Source organism: Ornithorhynchus anatinus, chromosome 2 (genome assembly GCF_004115215.2).
Source record: "Ornithorhynchus anatinus isolate Pmale09 chromosome 2, mOrnAna1.pri.v4, whole genome shotgun sequence".
NCBI classification, from domain to species: Eukaryota; Metazoa; Chordata; class Mammalia; order Monotremata; family Ornithorhynchidae; genus Ornithorhynchus; species Ornithorhynchus anatinus.
Window position 1 is genome coordinate 38,193,350 of NC_041729.1, and position 16,201 is coordinate 38,209,550.

At 47.3% G+C, this 16,201-nt stretch overlaps 1 protein-coding gene across 1 annotated transcript in view; it reads right to left on the reverse strand.

Annotated features, from left to right (window-relative positions):
• The window catches only part of LOC100082275 (cytochrome P450 3A21-like), a 36,891-nt gene that overhangs the window by 12,150 nt on the left and 8,540 nt on the right, over window positions 1–16,201 (reverse strand). Inside the window, exons 4-9 of the mRNA XM_029057503.2 lie at window positions 12,881–12,980; window positions 10,527–10,640; window positions 7,184–7,272; window positions 5,806–5,954; window positions 4,401–4,528; window positions 3,389–3,476 (exon numbers count right to left, since the gene is read on the reverse strand). Of these exons, the coding sequence (XP_028913336.1) occupies window positions 3,389–3,476; window positions 4,401–4,528; window positions 5,806–5,954; window positions 7,184–7,272; window positions 10,527–10,640; window positions 12,881–12,980 (668 nt within the window). The remainder of the gene's footprint in view (window positions 1–3,388; window positions 3,477–4,400; window positions 4,529–5,805; window positions 5,955–7,183; window positions 7,273–10,526; window positions 10,641–12,880; window positions 12,981–16,201) is intronic.

The following is a 16,201-nucleotide window of genomic DNA, read 5'->3' on the forward strand; positions in this document are numbered from 1 at the left end:
TTTCCTCTCCAACCAAACGGCTACTTTACTGCTACGGGCTCTCGTTATATCCCGGCTAGACTACTGTGTCAGCCTTCTCTCTGATCTCCCTTCCTCCTCTCTCGCCCCGCTCCAGTCTATTCTTCACTCCGCTGCCCAGCTCATCTTCCTGCAGAAACATTCTGGGCATGTCACTGCCCTTCTTAAACACCTCCAGTGGTTGCCTATCAACCTCCGCTCCAAACAAAAACTCCTCACTCTAGGCTTCAAGGCTCTCCATCACCTTGCCCTTTCCTACCTCTCCTCCCTTCTCTCTTTCTACCGCCCACCCCGCATGCTCCGCTCCTCTGCCGCCCACCTCCTCATCGTCCCTCGGTCTCCCCTATCCCACCGTCGACCCCTGGGCCACGTCCTCCCACGGTCCTGGAACGCCCTCCCTCCTCACCTCCGACAATCTAATTCGCCTCCCCTCTTCAAATCCCTTCTTATAGCTCACCTCCTCCTAGGGGGGCCTTCCCAGACTGAGCTCCTCCCTTTTTCCTTCTGTCCCCTCTACCCCCCCTTCACCTCTCTGCAGCTGAACCCTCTTCTCCCCACTTTCCCTCTTCTCCTCCCCCTCTCCCCTCCCACCCCCTCAGCACTGTACTCGTCTGCTCGACTGTACATATCTTCATCACCCTATTTATTTTGTTTATTTTGTTTAATGGTATGTACATCGACCTGATTCTATTTAGTTGCCATTGTTTTTATGAGATGTTCTTCCCCTTGACTCTATTTATTGCCATTGTCCTGTCTGCCTGTCTCCCCCGATTAGATTGTAAGCCCGTCAAAGGGCAGGGACTGTCTCTATCTCTTGCGGACCTGTACATTCAAAGCGCTCAGTACAGTGCTCTGCACATAGTAAGCGCTCAATAAATACTACTGAATGAATGAAAGCTCAGTGGTCCTTCGCAGGAAAGCATAGAACCAGAGTACACTGGAGCACTTTTTGGGGTCATGATCAGATCGAAGTTGCCCTGGGCTAATGGTGGGGGTCGAAGGGAGGTGGTTTGAGTAGTGGAACTTCTTTTCCCACTGCCACTGTTGGACAACTCTTTGGCTCTGAGGGATAGTCACCCTCTGTCTCTGTTGACTGGTGGGCTTTGCTCACTTATGGGGAAGATTATCAATAACTTAAGGAGCAAGAGAACTCTCACTCCTCAGGACCCTTCCCAGGAGGAGAGCTGAAGACCTCAGTCACTTGTGAGGGAAGAAATGGCCAAAGAGACAGGACAGAGAAAAGTTCATTTAACCTGGAATCAGGAAAGAATGGAACAGGCCATACCTCTTCTGGGAGAGCAAGAATTTAGTGACTGGCTTTGACCAAGAGGGTTGAGTTCCAGCTAGGTGATCCGTTTGTTTGTTTTTTAGTACTTGTTGAGAAGCGCTTATCATGTGTCAAACACTGTTGTAGCAGATGGGGTAAGTGCAAGACAGTTAGGTCAGACACGGTCCCTATCCCACATGGGGCTCACAGTCTGAAGTAGAAGGGAGAACAGGTATTGAATCCCAATTTTACAGTAGAGGAAACAAGGGGCTTAATCCCCATTTCACCAGATGAAGTAACTGAGGCACAGAGAAGGAAAGATTTGTGGATGGTATAACCACAGAGGAGTTAGGGAAGGGAAGCAGAGAAGTGTTTTGGGATGGTGGGAATTTCTAGGTTTTAGCCAACAAAGTGTGAGAACAGGAATGGTGGGTTTGTCCTGGGTCTGATTTGAGGTTCTGTTGAACGGCTGAGGTTCTTGGTGAAAATACTGTATATACTTGGTGAAAGTAAATGAATACCGGTTGTCTTTTCACAACCTAAAGAAAGTGCCTGCTCACTTTCTATCACAGGGAGAAAATTGGACATCTGGCACTCTTTTGCAGCCCCTAGACCCACGGGATGTGGGTCTGGTTAGCCAAACCAGAAGGATTAAATCTAAGAGCAATGGGATAGCGGCAGCAATCTGTCAGGACAACTTTGCACTAGCACTGAACCCCAGAAGCATTTCAGCAATGACTTAAGAAGTGGTTTGTAAAGAAAACCCAATGTTATAGCTGGGAGTTGGTCTTCAAAATGTAGCCGACAACCCGAGGCCTTGCCCCCAGCCCAAAATATGGGGACCCGGGGAAGCCCCATGTAATCATCATCATCAGTAGTATTTATTGAATGCTTACTTGTGTGCAGAGCACTGTACTAAGCGTTTAAGAGGGTCATAATAATAACTATGATTATGGTACTTGTTATGTGCCAAGCACTGTTCTAAATGCTGGGGTAGATACAAGTTATTCAGGTTGAACACAGTCCCTGTCACACATGGAGCTCACACTCTTACCCACATCTTACAGATGAGGTAACTGAGTCAGAGAGAAGTTTAATGACTTGTCCAAGTGGCAGAGCAGGATTAGAACCCAGGTCCTTCTGACTCCCAGGCCTGTGCCCTATCCACTAGGCCATACTACTTCAACACGTTCCCCGTTCAAACAAGCTTAGTTTAGAGAGGGAGACAGACATTAACCAAAAGTGCATGGCTCAGCGAATAGAGCAGCACGGACCTGGGAGTCAAAGTCATGGGTTTTAATACTGGCTCCACCACTTGTCTGCTATGTGGCCTTGAGCAAGTCACTTCACTTCATCTGTGCCTCAGTTACCTCATTTGTAAAAATGGGGATTGAGACTGTGAGCCCCACGTGGGACAGAGGCTGTGCCCAACTTGATGAACTTATATATAGCCTAATATATAGAACAGTGCTTGGCACATAGTAAGTGCTGAACTAGTGCCATTATTTCCGTGCTTAAAACAGTGCTTGGCACAAAGTAAGTGCTTAACAAATACCATTATTATCACTATATATATTACAAATGAATAATTTATAATCCATCCCTTCTTGGAGATGGCATTCTGGTATGTTGACAGAGAGTGCTGCAGAATCCTTGTCCCTGCAGGCTGCCCCATCTGAGCTGGGATTCCTGCTTCCGGGGGGCAGCAGCAGTGATGCTGCTGGAACTGTCTCCACAGCTAGGGTCGCTGCTGGCTCCTCGATCGGCTGGGTTCCTGCCAGGAGGAGACTCTGGCCTCAACCTGTGATGCCATTTCTACGATGTCAAGTTCCTCCATTCCTGGGGCAGTGCTGCCTCCTGGCAGATGCTTCTACCCATTTCTAGATGTGGAGCTGGTGGCTGTTCCTTCATGATCTTGGCCTGCACGGAGCTACCCCTGCCATGATGCCCTCCAAGGAGGCCCTATCTCCTTCTCCCTTTTTCTCTGTCCCTTCAGAGGGCCACGGGACCTTTGCCAAGGACCTGCACTAGAAAATCATTGACGAGCCGTTCTTGTATTCTGGATCCTATCTGAGAGAACTCTTTCCGCTATCGTAGCATTACCTTTGTAGGAGTGATCCTTCTCACTGGGTTCAGGGTTGCTGTCTGAGGATTGGGAGTCAACCATCAGTTGCAGAAAATCCACTCTTCCCTGGAAATGAGGAAGAAGATTCAGAAGAGCAGGCATGGAATGGGTTCCTCTAAATCCTGCGGGTTTTTCTTCACCAGTATTTCCCAGATCCTCCCTTACATCTTCCACCCTGGGCCAAGTCTTATTAAAATCATATCTCCTCCAAGAGGGATTCCTCAACTAAGCCCTCATTTTCCCAATTCCCTATCCATTCCGTATCACCTGTTCACTTGGATCTGTACCCTTTAAGGACTTGATATTCACCCCACCTTCAGCCCCACATTATTTACATACATAGCTGTAATTTATTTTACTATCTGTCTCTTTAAGCTCCCTGTGGGAGGGGGACGTGTCTACCAAATCTGTCATATTGTACTCTCCCAAGTGCTTAGTACAGTAAACCTCAGTAAAGAGCACTGATTGACTGTGGCTTGAACCTGGTTCTAAATAAAAAATAAAATAGATGGTGGTATTTGTTAAGCGCTTACTACGTGCAAAGCACTGTTCTAAGCGCTGGGGGATACAAGGTGATCAGGTTGTCCCATGTGGGGCTCACAGTTTTAATGCCCATTTTACAGATGATGCTTCTACACAGAAGCAGCAAGGCACAGTGGCTAGAGTACGGGCCTGGGAGTCAGAAGGTCATGGGTTCTATTCCTGGCTCGACCATTTGCCCGCTGTGTGACTTTGGGTAAGTCACTTCATTTCTCTGGGCCTCAGTTACCTCATCTGTAAAATGGGGATTGAGACTGTGAGCCCCACATGGAAGAGAGACTGTGTCTAAGCCGATTTGCTTGTATCCACCCCAGTGCTTAGTACAGTGCTTGGCACATAGTAAGTGTTTAATTAATACCACAGTTGTTGTCATTATTATTATTACAGCCTGGAAGCTGGATGCTACTGCTTTAGGGGCCACTGATTTGGGAGTGATAGAGTGGGACTGACCGTGTGGACACCTTTCTGCCTCTTCTCTTTGAAGTTGCGGGTGACGCCAACAAAGAATTCCAAGAACTCCCGGGGAAACAGTGACAGGTTCATCTTTTCGAAAACTGGCACGAGGAAAGGAAACACCACTGAAAGGAATGAGAGAGGGAATCCGTGAATGGCACGTGCAAGTGAACAGCTCTCTGGAGCTCAGATTGCTGGGCATGAGGGGAACAGTCTTCGGAGGAAAAACTAAGGGGAGGGGAGTTTCTGGGGCTCTCACAAATCAATTAATCCCTTACCACTGAAAACAAAGATATTCAGAGTTTCTGCAAAGTGACTGTTTTCTCAACTAGTTAGAGATACTAGGGTCTGTCTACATCTGGCTAAAAGCTGGAAGCAGGGCTAGGTTGAAGAAGTAATTAAGAGCAGAAACCTCTAGACATAGCAAACAGGCCTAGTGATGTCAAATGTTATGAAAAAAGTGATTTTTTCCCCCCTAATTCACTCTATCAAGCTTCTAGAGGACTGGGATCAATTGGGTCTTCTCCTTCAGCTCAGTGCTTTGCACACAGAACGTGCTCAATAAATACTATTGACTCTATCCCAAGAATGCACTTTCTCATAACTACGTACTCTTGCAAACTGACACAATGACACTCTATCCTGTAGCACAGATTTAAGAAGGGTGAGGACCTGTAACTTGGCCTTTTGCTATTTGTTAAGCATTCAAGGGATGTGAGTTCTAATCCCAGCTCTGCCACTTGTCTGCTGTGTGACCTTGGGGAAGCCACTTAACTTCTCTGTCCTTCACTTACCTCATCTATAAAATGGGGATTAACACTGTGAGCCCCATATGAGATAACCTGATTACTCTGTATCTACCCTAGTGCTTAGAACAGTGCTCGGCACAAAGTAAGCAAGTACCACAATTATTATTATCATTATTTTTTCAGGTGCTAGGCATCAAGCAGCCCAGGACTGGGAATCTGGAAATTGGGGGTCTAGTCTCATACTTGTTGTGTGACCTTGAGCGATTTAACCTCTCTGTACCTCAGGTTCCTCATCTGTAAAATGAAGATAAAATACCCATTCTCCCTTTCTCTTAGACTGGGAACCTCATGAGGGCTAGGAACTGCCAGACCTGATTATTTCAAATCTACTCCAGTGCTTAGCACAGCGCCGGACATATAGTAAATGCTTCATAAATACCATTAGTATTACTAAAGACAACAATCTCACACTTGAGGGATGTCTAATCTTCTGCTCGATTAAACGTCTTGCCCTCGGTGCTACCTGTGGGAAACATACCTGCAGATTCAGAGTTTCTAGCTTTTTCTCTATAACTGGGATCTACAGAATATCTCTTTCTTAGGCTTCCCCTCTGGATGGGCCTTAGGTTGGCAAAGAGGGCTGATTATCCTACCTGTGAGCAGGAGCAGAGGGCTTAAAAAAGTGAAAGACAGTAACTTATTGATCTGTTTAACAAAAGGGTCATTGGGATTGTTCATCGAATCTATGTCCACTCCAAAGGAGGTACTGGTGACCACGTCCAGACTGTACGACCCAAAGATCCTGAAGGACAGAGAACTCAGGTTAGAAAGAGATCCAGTCGACAAGACTGTAACATCCTCCTGGACCTTCATGGAACGGGACATTTTTGCCAAGAAAAACCTCTTTATTATTCCCCTAAGAAGCCAGTTACCTCAGGAAAGCCAGGCCTAAGTTACCAGTCAGTCAGTCAGTCAGTCAGTCAGCCAATTGTATTTATTGACTATGTACTAGACACAGAGCTCAGTACTAAGCACTCAGAAAGTACGATATAACAATAAATTGACATATTCCATGCCCACAACGAGCTTACAGTGTAGAGGGGGATCCATCACTTGGGATGGAATGTCAGGTTCTCATAGGAGGTGGCTACTTTTGCCAACCTATTGTCTCAAGGGCACGGGTAGATCCACTCCTCTGAGAGTACGGGAAATACAGGGCTGGGAGGAGGAGCCACGGCCTGAAACAAGTCAGCTCACCCGCATTTCTGTATGGCCTCTGGGATGCTTTAATGACCATGTTGCAGAGACTGGAACAATCTGCTTGAGTTAACTTCTAATCAATCAGTCAGTGGTACTTATCACTCGCTTATTGTTTGCACAGCACTGTTCTAAGCACTTGGGAGAGTACAATACAACAGAATTGGTAGACACATTCCCAGCTCACAACTTCTAATGCTCAAGCCAGCTTCACAGCCTGGAGTAGATAACATTCTTAGAGCGACTTGAACATTAACCTCAGGCTTTAAAAACCACCTCCCCAAAGGGCTGTCGGATCAGAATGAGGACCATGGCTCGCATTGATATAATTTTCAGGATTCAGTGTTTCTTCAGGGTCACTTTCTAGGTCTCCCTCCATTCCCAAGGGGCTACGCTAGTCAGGAACTGAGAGCATCTTGACAATGAGCTCAATGTTCAGCATCTATGAGAAGTCTCCCCCTCCACACACTTTAGTCAGTCAGTTATATTTACTGCTTACTGTGTGCAGAGAACTGTATTAAGCGCTTGAGAGAGTACAATATTACAATATAACAGACATATTCCCTGCCCACAATGACCTTACAGTCTAGACCTCCCAGACCCTCTTGTTCTGACCAAGAAAACTATGCATACAAGCTACTTTTCCTCCCATGTCCCAGAGAGTCCATCGATCAATAGTATTTACTAAGTACTTACCGTGTGCAGAGCTCTGTACTAAGCCCTTGGGAGAATACCATCCTAAAGGATAGGTAAACAGAGAAATCCCCTACTCACTCCTTCATATTCACTGGCTCATTCTTCTTCACCTTCTTGTCAATATTTTGCACCAGAATTTTTCCATAATGTTTGATGATTGGGAACATCTGAAACATAATCCAAAATCACTCAGCCCTCAACTATGTTTGGATTGCTCTAAAGGGACACAGGGAATTAACTCCTTGAGGGCTCATATTTAAATAAATCAATTAATAGAATTTATTGAGTACTTATTATGTGGCTCGACGGCACTTAATAATTATGTGCAGAACATTGAGGGCTTGGGAGGATACAGCAGAATTCACGGACATGATCCTTGCCCTCAAGGACTTTACAATCTATAGATATAAATGTGTTTTTTTATGTGCTTACAGCGGGTAGGGCATTGAACCGAGAGGTTGGAACAGTACAATATTTGACAAAGGGAGGAGGAGAGGCAATGAGTCAGAGGGAGGAGAGTTGGATAGGAGGCACAGTGAGAAGATAGCTTGGGAGGAATGAAATATGATGGATGGAAAAATAAATTTCAGATAGGAGGAAGTAAGAGACAATAAAGATAAATTCATAAGGGCAATAGTGGAGAAGGTGTGAGTACCCATGGGATTCAATGACTGCCTTTAAACAAATAATATAATAGGAGCAAGACTCTCTGATTTGAATTCCCTCCCCACATCCACCCCTTGCTATTAATTACAGAAACACGGTTAAGAGAGGAAATTTAGTTTCCACCCAAATGTCTACCCCACTTAAGGAATTGATCTGTCAAACTCGTGGCCTGTGGTGAGGTTCTGAAACTGTCTAAACATTCAGCCATGTCACAACTGGCTCTTCTAGATACATCTGCTATGGCTTGGTGATTAACTTTTCCTGCCACCCTGGGAAATCCCACTGCACATCTCGGAAGGGGCAGCTCAACTGGGATGGTCTTGGAAGCTAAACACTCTTCCTCCATCTCTGTGGTCATCGTGTTTACCACAACTGCCACTGAGGCTGAGGGGTACTAGTCTACCAACCCACCTTACACCTCTCCAGTGGTTGGCTAGAACCCCCAAAGCCATTAATTACTGCCCTGCCCTAATGCTCAAATTAATCCCACCTTGGCAAATTCCCATCTTCTCTTTATCCTTAGAGGGGCCATTTGGTCAGTCCCACTGGCAAAGTATGGCATAACCCACCGTGTGATAAGACAATCCTACATTAGGGCTGGCAGGAAGACTGAATCCTGATTTATGCCCAGCTCCAGAGAACCTCATCTCTCACTCCTACCACTGGTGGTACGAGTGCTGTAAATTTTCAGATAGTCCCTTTTCCACATGTTACTGGGAGAGCGGGTACTCTCCTCGTGGCCATATTTCCCTGGCTCCCCAAACCTGCCAAATAGGAGTTCCAAGATGCCTTCCCTGACTAAGCTCCTTATCTTCCCTCCCAAACCACGTCCTCTCCCTGACTTCCCTGTCACAGTGGATGGCACGACCATCCTTCCCGCCTTACAGGCCAGCAACCTTGGTGTCGTCCTTGACTCTGCTCTCTCATTCACCCCACACATCCGATCCATCACCAACACCTGCCGGTCTCACCTTCACAGTATCGCCAAGATCCGCCCTTTCCTCTCCATCCAAATAGCTATCGTGCTGGTACAAGCTCTCATAATATCCCGACTGGATTATTGTGTCAGTCTCTTCTCGGATCTCCCTTCCTCCTGTCTCTCCCCACTCCAGTCTATTCTTTATTCCACTGCCACGATCATCTTCCTACAGAAACGCTCTGGACATGTCGCTCCCCTCCTCAAAAACCTCCTGTGGTTGCCTATCAACCTTCACACAAAACAAAAACTACTCACTCTTGGCTTCGAAGCTCTCCATCACCTTGCCCCCTCCTACCTCACCTCCCTTCTCTCTTTCTACTGTCCACCCCGTACACTCTGCTACTCTGTCACTCACCTCCTCATGGTCCCCCGTTCACGCCTATCCTGCCGTGACCCCTGGCCCACGTCCTACCGCTGTCCTGGAATGCCCTCCCTCCTCACATCCAACCAAAATCTCTTCCCTTCTTCAAAGCCCTACTGAGAGCTCACCTCTTCCAGGAGGCCTTCCCAGACTGAGCCCCCCTTCCCTCTGCTCACCCTCCACTCCCCAAATCCCCACCCTCTGCTCTTCCCCATTCCTTTTCCCTCAGCACTGTGCTCATTTGTTCATTTGTATATATTATTTATTACCCTATTTATTTTGTTAATGAGGTGTATATCTCCTTGATTCCATTTATCTTGATGTTGTTGTCTTGTTTTTGTTTTCTTCTGTTTTGCTATGCTGTCTGTCTAACCCGTTTAGACTGTGAGCCCGTCATTGGGCAGGGATTGTCTCTATCTGTTGCTGAATTGTACATGCCAAGCGCTTAGTACAGTGCTCTGCACATAGCAAGCGCTCAATAAATACTATTGAATGAATGAACTAAGCCCTCCTTTCCTCTTCTCCTGGGCCCTTCTGTGTCGCCCTGACTTGTGCCTTTTCTTCAGCTGCCCTCCCAGCCCCAAAGCACTTATGCACATATTTGTAATTATTTATATTGATGTCTGTCTCCCGAGAAGCAGCGGGGCTCAATGGAAAGAGCACGGGCTTTGGAGTCAGAGGTCATGGGTTCGAACCCCGGCTCTGCCACTTGTCAGCTGTGTGACTGTGGGCAAGTCACTTCACTTCTCTGTGCCTCAGTTACCTCATATGTAATGTGGGAATTAAGACTGTGAGCCCCACGTGGGACAACCTGATTCCCATGTCTACCCTAGCGCTTAGAACTGTGCTCTGCACATAGTAAGCGCTTAACGAATACCAACATTATTATTACAATGTAAGCTCGTTGTGGGCAAGGAATATATCTGTTATATTGTTATATTTTGCTCTCCCAAGTCCTTAGTACACTTCTCTGCACACAGTAAGTGCTCGTTGAATAGAAACGACTGGCTGAGGAGTTACTGGAACCTCGGAGGAAGGTGGAGAGGGGATCACTTGGCTGGGGGTAGCAGTGTTGCTGGGGGAATAACAGTGAGAGTTTAGGGGCTGCAAATTTCTCTAAAAATCATTCAGAAAAATCTTGATTTGGGCTTTTTTGGTACAAAGATGGTGACTATTACAGTACTCCTTGAAGCCTGAGACTTTTTGTCCTAGTGGTTGACAATGCTAAAAGGAAGGATAGGTATAGAAAATGAGCTAGATCCTGCAGAAACGGAACAGCTCGGGTGCTGGGGAACAGGGAGGGAACAGAAAAGTCACTTTCCCTGCAGCTAAGGGCTGGGCAGAGGCCATTCGTCCAACCTTTGCTCCATCTGTGACTCACACGCCAGCCAGGGCAGTAGGGTCATGGACCTCACCTCCTTAAGTTTCCCACTGGTGAAGGTCGGGGAGACGATGGTGCGAATCCTCTTCCACGTGTGATACTCGGCGATGGTGAGGCTAGAGTCCAAGCCACCATTTAGACCAAAGTTCTACGAAAGAGAAAGTGAGTCAACAGGTGGAACCCAGTCCAGGGCAGGCAGCTTTCAGGTTTGCCCTAGTGAGGACTGACTGTATTGTGCCTAAAACGATAGTGCTCGAGCCCGGGAGTCAGAAGGACCTGGTTTCTAATTCCGGCTCTGCCACGTCTACTGCGTGACTTTGGGCAACACATTTCACTTCTCTGTGCCTCAGTTGCCTCATCTGCAAAATGGGAATGAAGACTGGGAACCCCATGTGGGATAGGGACTGTGTCTAGAACAATTTGCTTGTATCTGCCCCAGTGCTTAGTACAGAACCTGGCATATAGTAAGCACTTAACAAATACCACAACAATTATTATTACATTTTAGTTCACCCATGGTGTCTGAGAACTACTCTGGGAGGATTGGCTCTTAGAGAAGCCTGGGAAGATTGACTTTTGGAGGAGATGTGATTTCAGAAAGGACAGGATGACTGTTGCAGGTTTACGGTGTTCACGGACTGAACTGGGGTTTGATAGCGCATGTTAAGTGAAATCCTAAATCAATTATGAATAGGAAAATCTTTCCAATAAAAATAAAGGCAGTAGGACAGAACGGAAATCTGTGAGATTGAGCCCAGATTACGGGAAGCAGCATGGCCTAGTGACAAGAGAACGGGCTTGGGAGTCAGAGGTTGAGGGTTCTAATCCTGACTCTGCCACTTGTCTGCTGCATGACCTTGGGCAAGTCACTTAACTTCTCTGTGCCTCGGTTACCTCGTACGTAAAACGAGGATTAAGGGTGTGAACCTCATGTGGGACGGGGACTATGTCCGACCTGATTACCTTGTAACTACCCCAGTGCTTAGAACAGTGCTTGGCACATAGTAAGAACTAAACAAACACCGCGATTATTACTATTGAGCACCAGTTAGTCTCTTCCGAGAAAATAATCCAGCACCCGAAATTGCACTGAGGGTGTCAATATCTTTGCCAAATATACTGAAGCTGGAAAGGTGCGGGGCCTCTGAGAATGGCATCTTTCCCAACATCCCTCAATTTTCTTCGGGCAGTGGGAGGGGTGAATGAAGAGCCAAAGCTTTTTGACTCCCCTCCACGGCATCTCCTACTGGCCCCGAGCTCCACCTTGGTTCGTGGCTCCTTGCTAGCACTTGTCCATAGATGGGCTCCTGAACAGAGATCAGGGTTGTACCCACAGGTCCCGGGGGTTGAACGATCAGCAAGATCCAGGACAAAGCCCTGGGCAGCAAATGGTGCTGCCTTTGTATCCCAGCCAAGTCCGTTACTGAGGAAGCCAATGTTTAACAGAATCATTTATAACGGGCCATACCTCGCTCTTCAGAAGTAGCCCAGCTGTCATTTTGCCATGGAGAGAGCTGCCATCAGCACTATCACTCTCATCTGCTGGCAATGACAAAGAACTCTCTGGCTTCCAGCATGGTTTTTAAAGGATCACACTAAGAACATCCGCTGTGGGCCAACCAAGCAGAGGCGCTGGCTAGGAACACAGTCTCAAGTGTTACAGTCACGGGTGGCCAAAGAAAATACTGCAGCGTGGCTCAGTGGAAAGAGCCCGGGCTTGGGAGACAGAGGTCATGGGTTCGAATTCCCGACTCTGACTCTTGTGAGCTGTGTGACTGTGGGCAAATCACTCCACTTCTCTGTGCCTCAGTCACCTCATCTGTAAAATGGGGATTAACTGTGAGCCTCACGTGGGACAACCTGATTACCCTGTATCTACCCCAGCACTTAGGACAGTGTTCTGCACACACTAAGCGCTTAACAAATACTAATACTATTATGTTTGGTCAGTGGGAGAGAGAGAGAAAGCAGAAGACTCCCTGAAAAGCGGCATGTCCTAGTGGAAAGAGCACAGGCCTGGGAATGGAGGACCTGGGTTCTAATCCTGGCTCAACCACCTGCCTGTTGTGTGACCTTGGGCAAGTTACTTCTCTGTATCTCAGTTACCTCATCTATAAAATGGGTATTAAGACTGTGAGTCCAATGTAGGACAGGGATTGTGTCCCTCCTGATTATCTTGTATCTACCCCAAAGCTTTGGACAGTGACTGGCATGTAGTACGCGCTTAACAAATATTATTTTCAAAAAATGAAAGATTCAGTCAAAGAAAGTGAACTCTCTTTGACACTGAAGGGAGAACTCAAGGCAACTTTTGGATTGATGTCACTGAGAAAGCCGAAATCACGGTAGATATCTGCAGAGAAAATCTCTTCAGGCGTGGGAACCTACCCGTCGGTTTGGAAAAGAGTCGTGAAACTCTTTCACCAGAACAGTTTTGATGATGTCAGGATCCAGAATGGCCAGGATTGGCTGTCTACCATCAAAAATCCTATTTAGAACAGACAACCAAGAAAATGAAAATTTTAATGAGCATTTCAGAGAAATCCTCGGAGCAGGAGAGCCTTAGTAATTTACTAATCAAATGAATTCTTCTGAATGCCTGCACACAATAAGAGTCGACTATAACCCAATCTCTCTTTCCACCAAGTCACAATATTTACTTTTTAAATAAAATCTCACTGTTACAATGGAGAGCTAAGAAGGGACACGGGAAAGGCTACCTGGCTTTGAAATCTCAGGATTTCCAATTAAATTATCAACTTCCCTCAAATTGGACTTTATAAAGGAGCATCCCAGTTAGGTTGGATCACAGTTGTCATCGTGGGAAGAGACTAACGGTGCTCTCTGAGCCCGTCGGCCCCTTTTTCTCCCCATCACCTTAATCAGTGCTACAACAATTTCTCAGCAGGCAGGCGAAAGATAGCATCCCTCAATCCAATCAATATCCCTCAGTGCCTGGGATATTGTAGGCTGTAGAAAATCAAAAGTAGGGACACAATCAGGGTCAAATACAATACAGACATATCAGAGTTGCTAAAGTTCTGCCCTGTTATCTAAAGATGAAATCGTTTTTGAATACAAAAAAAAAAGGCACTTTTAAAGCTACTGCTGGCAGAACCTAAGGGATGATGCTTGGACTATTTTTAGAGTGCTTTTGTTTTTTGTTTTTAACTTTGGTTGTCAGGAAAATAAATAGTATCTGTCTTGCTGCCCAAATTGATTACTGGGTTGTTACTGTCCACTGGTAAAATCACTGTAAAAATGACTGTAAGTCATGGGACATGAAGCTACAGAACTGTAAAGAAGATTCGTGGAAGCGGTAGTATCATGAACCTAAAGGGAGCACATGCAACCTTGTTGGGAGCCGAACAAATAACTGACAGGCACCGGAAACTAGAGTCTCACATAATGTGAGATGAGATAGCAGTGTGACGATGGACTAGGCTGGAAGGCAGTCACCGGGAGAGGGGGTGCTGCTTCTCGGGCAGAGCCTTTGCAAAGATCAGAGGACCACGAGGCAGGCTTGAAAATAGGTCTGTCATATAAGGGACAAACCCACAAGCTTAGTAAAGGATGCCGAAAGAGGTGGTTTTCAGGCATTAATCTTTTCAGTCACCGTTGCACACCAGGATGGAATTTCACAATCAGTAACACCGTAGAAGAGGAAGGACAATTGAATAATGTTGGTATTTGTTAAGCGCTTACTATGTGCAGAGCACTGTTCTAAGCGCTGGGGTAGAGACAGGGTAATGAGGTTGTCCACATGAGGCTCACAGGTAATGCCCATTTTACAGTTTATATATTTTACAATTTATATATTCATATACAAGAATTTGATTAATGTAATAATGTAATTCCCAACATGGCAGTAGGAATGTGAGAGGCAGCAGCGACAGTGACAGAGGTCTAAATTGGGGCATTCCTTCCAGAGCCAAGCACAGTGGTTGCTGATCTCCTCCCCCGCCTACCCCCCAACTCCCTCCACACCTGCAGAAGGGTAAAGTCTGTGACAGAAGGAGGGTGTGCTGAGCCTTCTGGCCCCTCCCCACCCAACGCCCCCCACCTCTGACCTTTCCAGAGAGAGGGGCCACCCACCACCCCAGAACCCACTCCACAAGGGAGGGGCCGTAGACTGAATCAAGGAGAGTGTCTTCTCCACCCTCCCGCCCTCGGAGGACCAGCCCCTAACCCCTCACCCTGGAGGCCCAGGCTCAGGCCTGAGGGAAGGGTCACCCTCTACACGTGGGGACCAGAGGACTGAGCAAGGGGAGAGTCATGGTCCCTTGAGGCCCGCCAACAGAGGCCCGGGGTTGCTCAGAGGGATGAGACACCGGCCTCCTGGGTCCCTCCCCCAAGCGCAACAGGAGTCTAGAACTCCACCAAGGGAGGGGACACCCTCTCCCCCAACCGTGCACTGGGGCCTTGGGACTGCCACCCTTCGGAGACACTGGGCTGAGGCAAAAGAAGTAGGACTGCGGACTCTGTGGACTCCCCAGGGGGTTAAGAGATGTGTCGAGGGATCACCCATCAACAACAACTTGACAGTGCTGGCCCATTCACTCTGGACAGACACTTTAATGACCCGCAAATCTCATCCCAGACTTTGTGGATTTCCCCCAGGTGGGAGGGTCGGAGTCACCTCCTACTAGAAGAACCTGCCTTGGCCACTGGGTCTACAGATCATAATAATAATTGTAATAATGGTGATAATGGTATTTGTTAAGCACTTATTATGTGCCAGGCACTGTACTAAGCCCTGGGGTCGATACAAGCAAATCGGATTGGTCACAGTCCCTGTCCCTTATGGGACTCACACTTTATAGATGAGGACACTGAGGGCCAGAGAAGTGAAGTGACTTGCTCAAGGTCACAAAGCAGACCAGTGGCAGACCCAGGATCAACTGCTGCAGCTCCAGATTAATAATAATGATTATAATTATAATGGTATTTGTCAAGCGCCAGGCACTGTACTAAGCGCTGGCGTGGATACAATTAAATCAGGTTGGACAAAGTCGATGTCCCACATGGGGCTCACAGTCTTAATCCCCATTTTACAGATGAGGTAAATGAAATACAGGCAAGTGAAGTGTTTTGCCCAAGGCCATACAGCAGACAAGTGATGGAATTCAGGATTAGAACCCATGACCTTTTGACTCCCAGGCCCATGCTCTAACCATTATACCATGCTGCTTCCCATGCTCTTACATTCTACCTTGCTACCTTGCTCTTACACCCTAGCTCCCCTCCCGGAGCCTCCCGGACCCTCCTTGTGCCCTCAGTTTTCTCCGTCTCTGATCCTCCCATCTCTGCCCTCCAGAACACCTCCTCCCTCCTCAATGTACTCCCATCCTATCTCCCACCCTATCCCTGTCATCCTGTCCCGGGCCTGCCCCTCAACCCCTCCCCATGGCACTGGCCTCTGCTAGCTCACTCCCATCCCACCCCCTTCCTACCCCTCACACCATCCCCACCCCACGCACCCCTCCTACTCCAGACTCAGCCAAGTGTGGCCTGTGGAACCCCCACTCCATCATGGGAAATCTTCCCTTCATCACTGACCTGTTCCTGACCCAATCACTCAGTGCTCCTCCTCACCATCCTCACCAACACTGAAACGTGGCTTTCCCCAGATGACACAGTCTCCCTTGCTTCTATTTTTAGAGGGGACCTCATCTTCTCCCACCCCCCAGACTTACTGGGGAGGAGAGA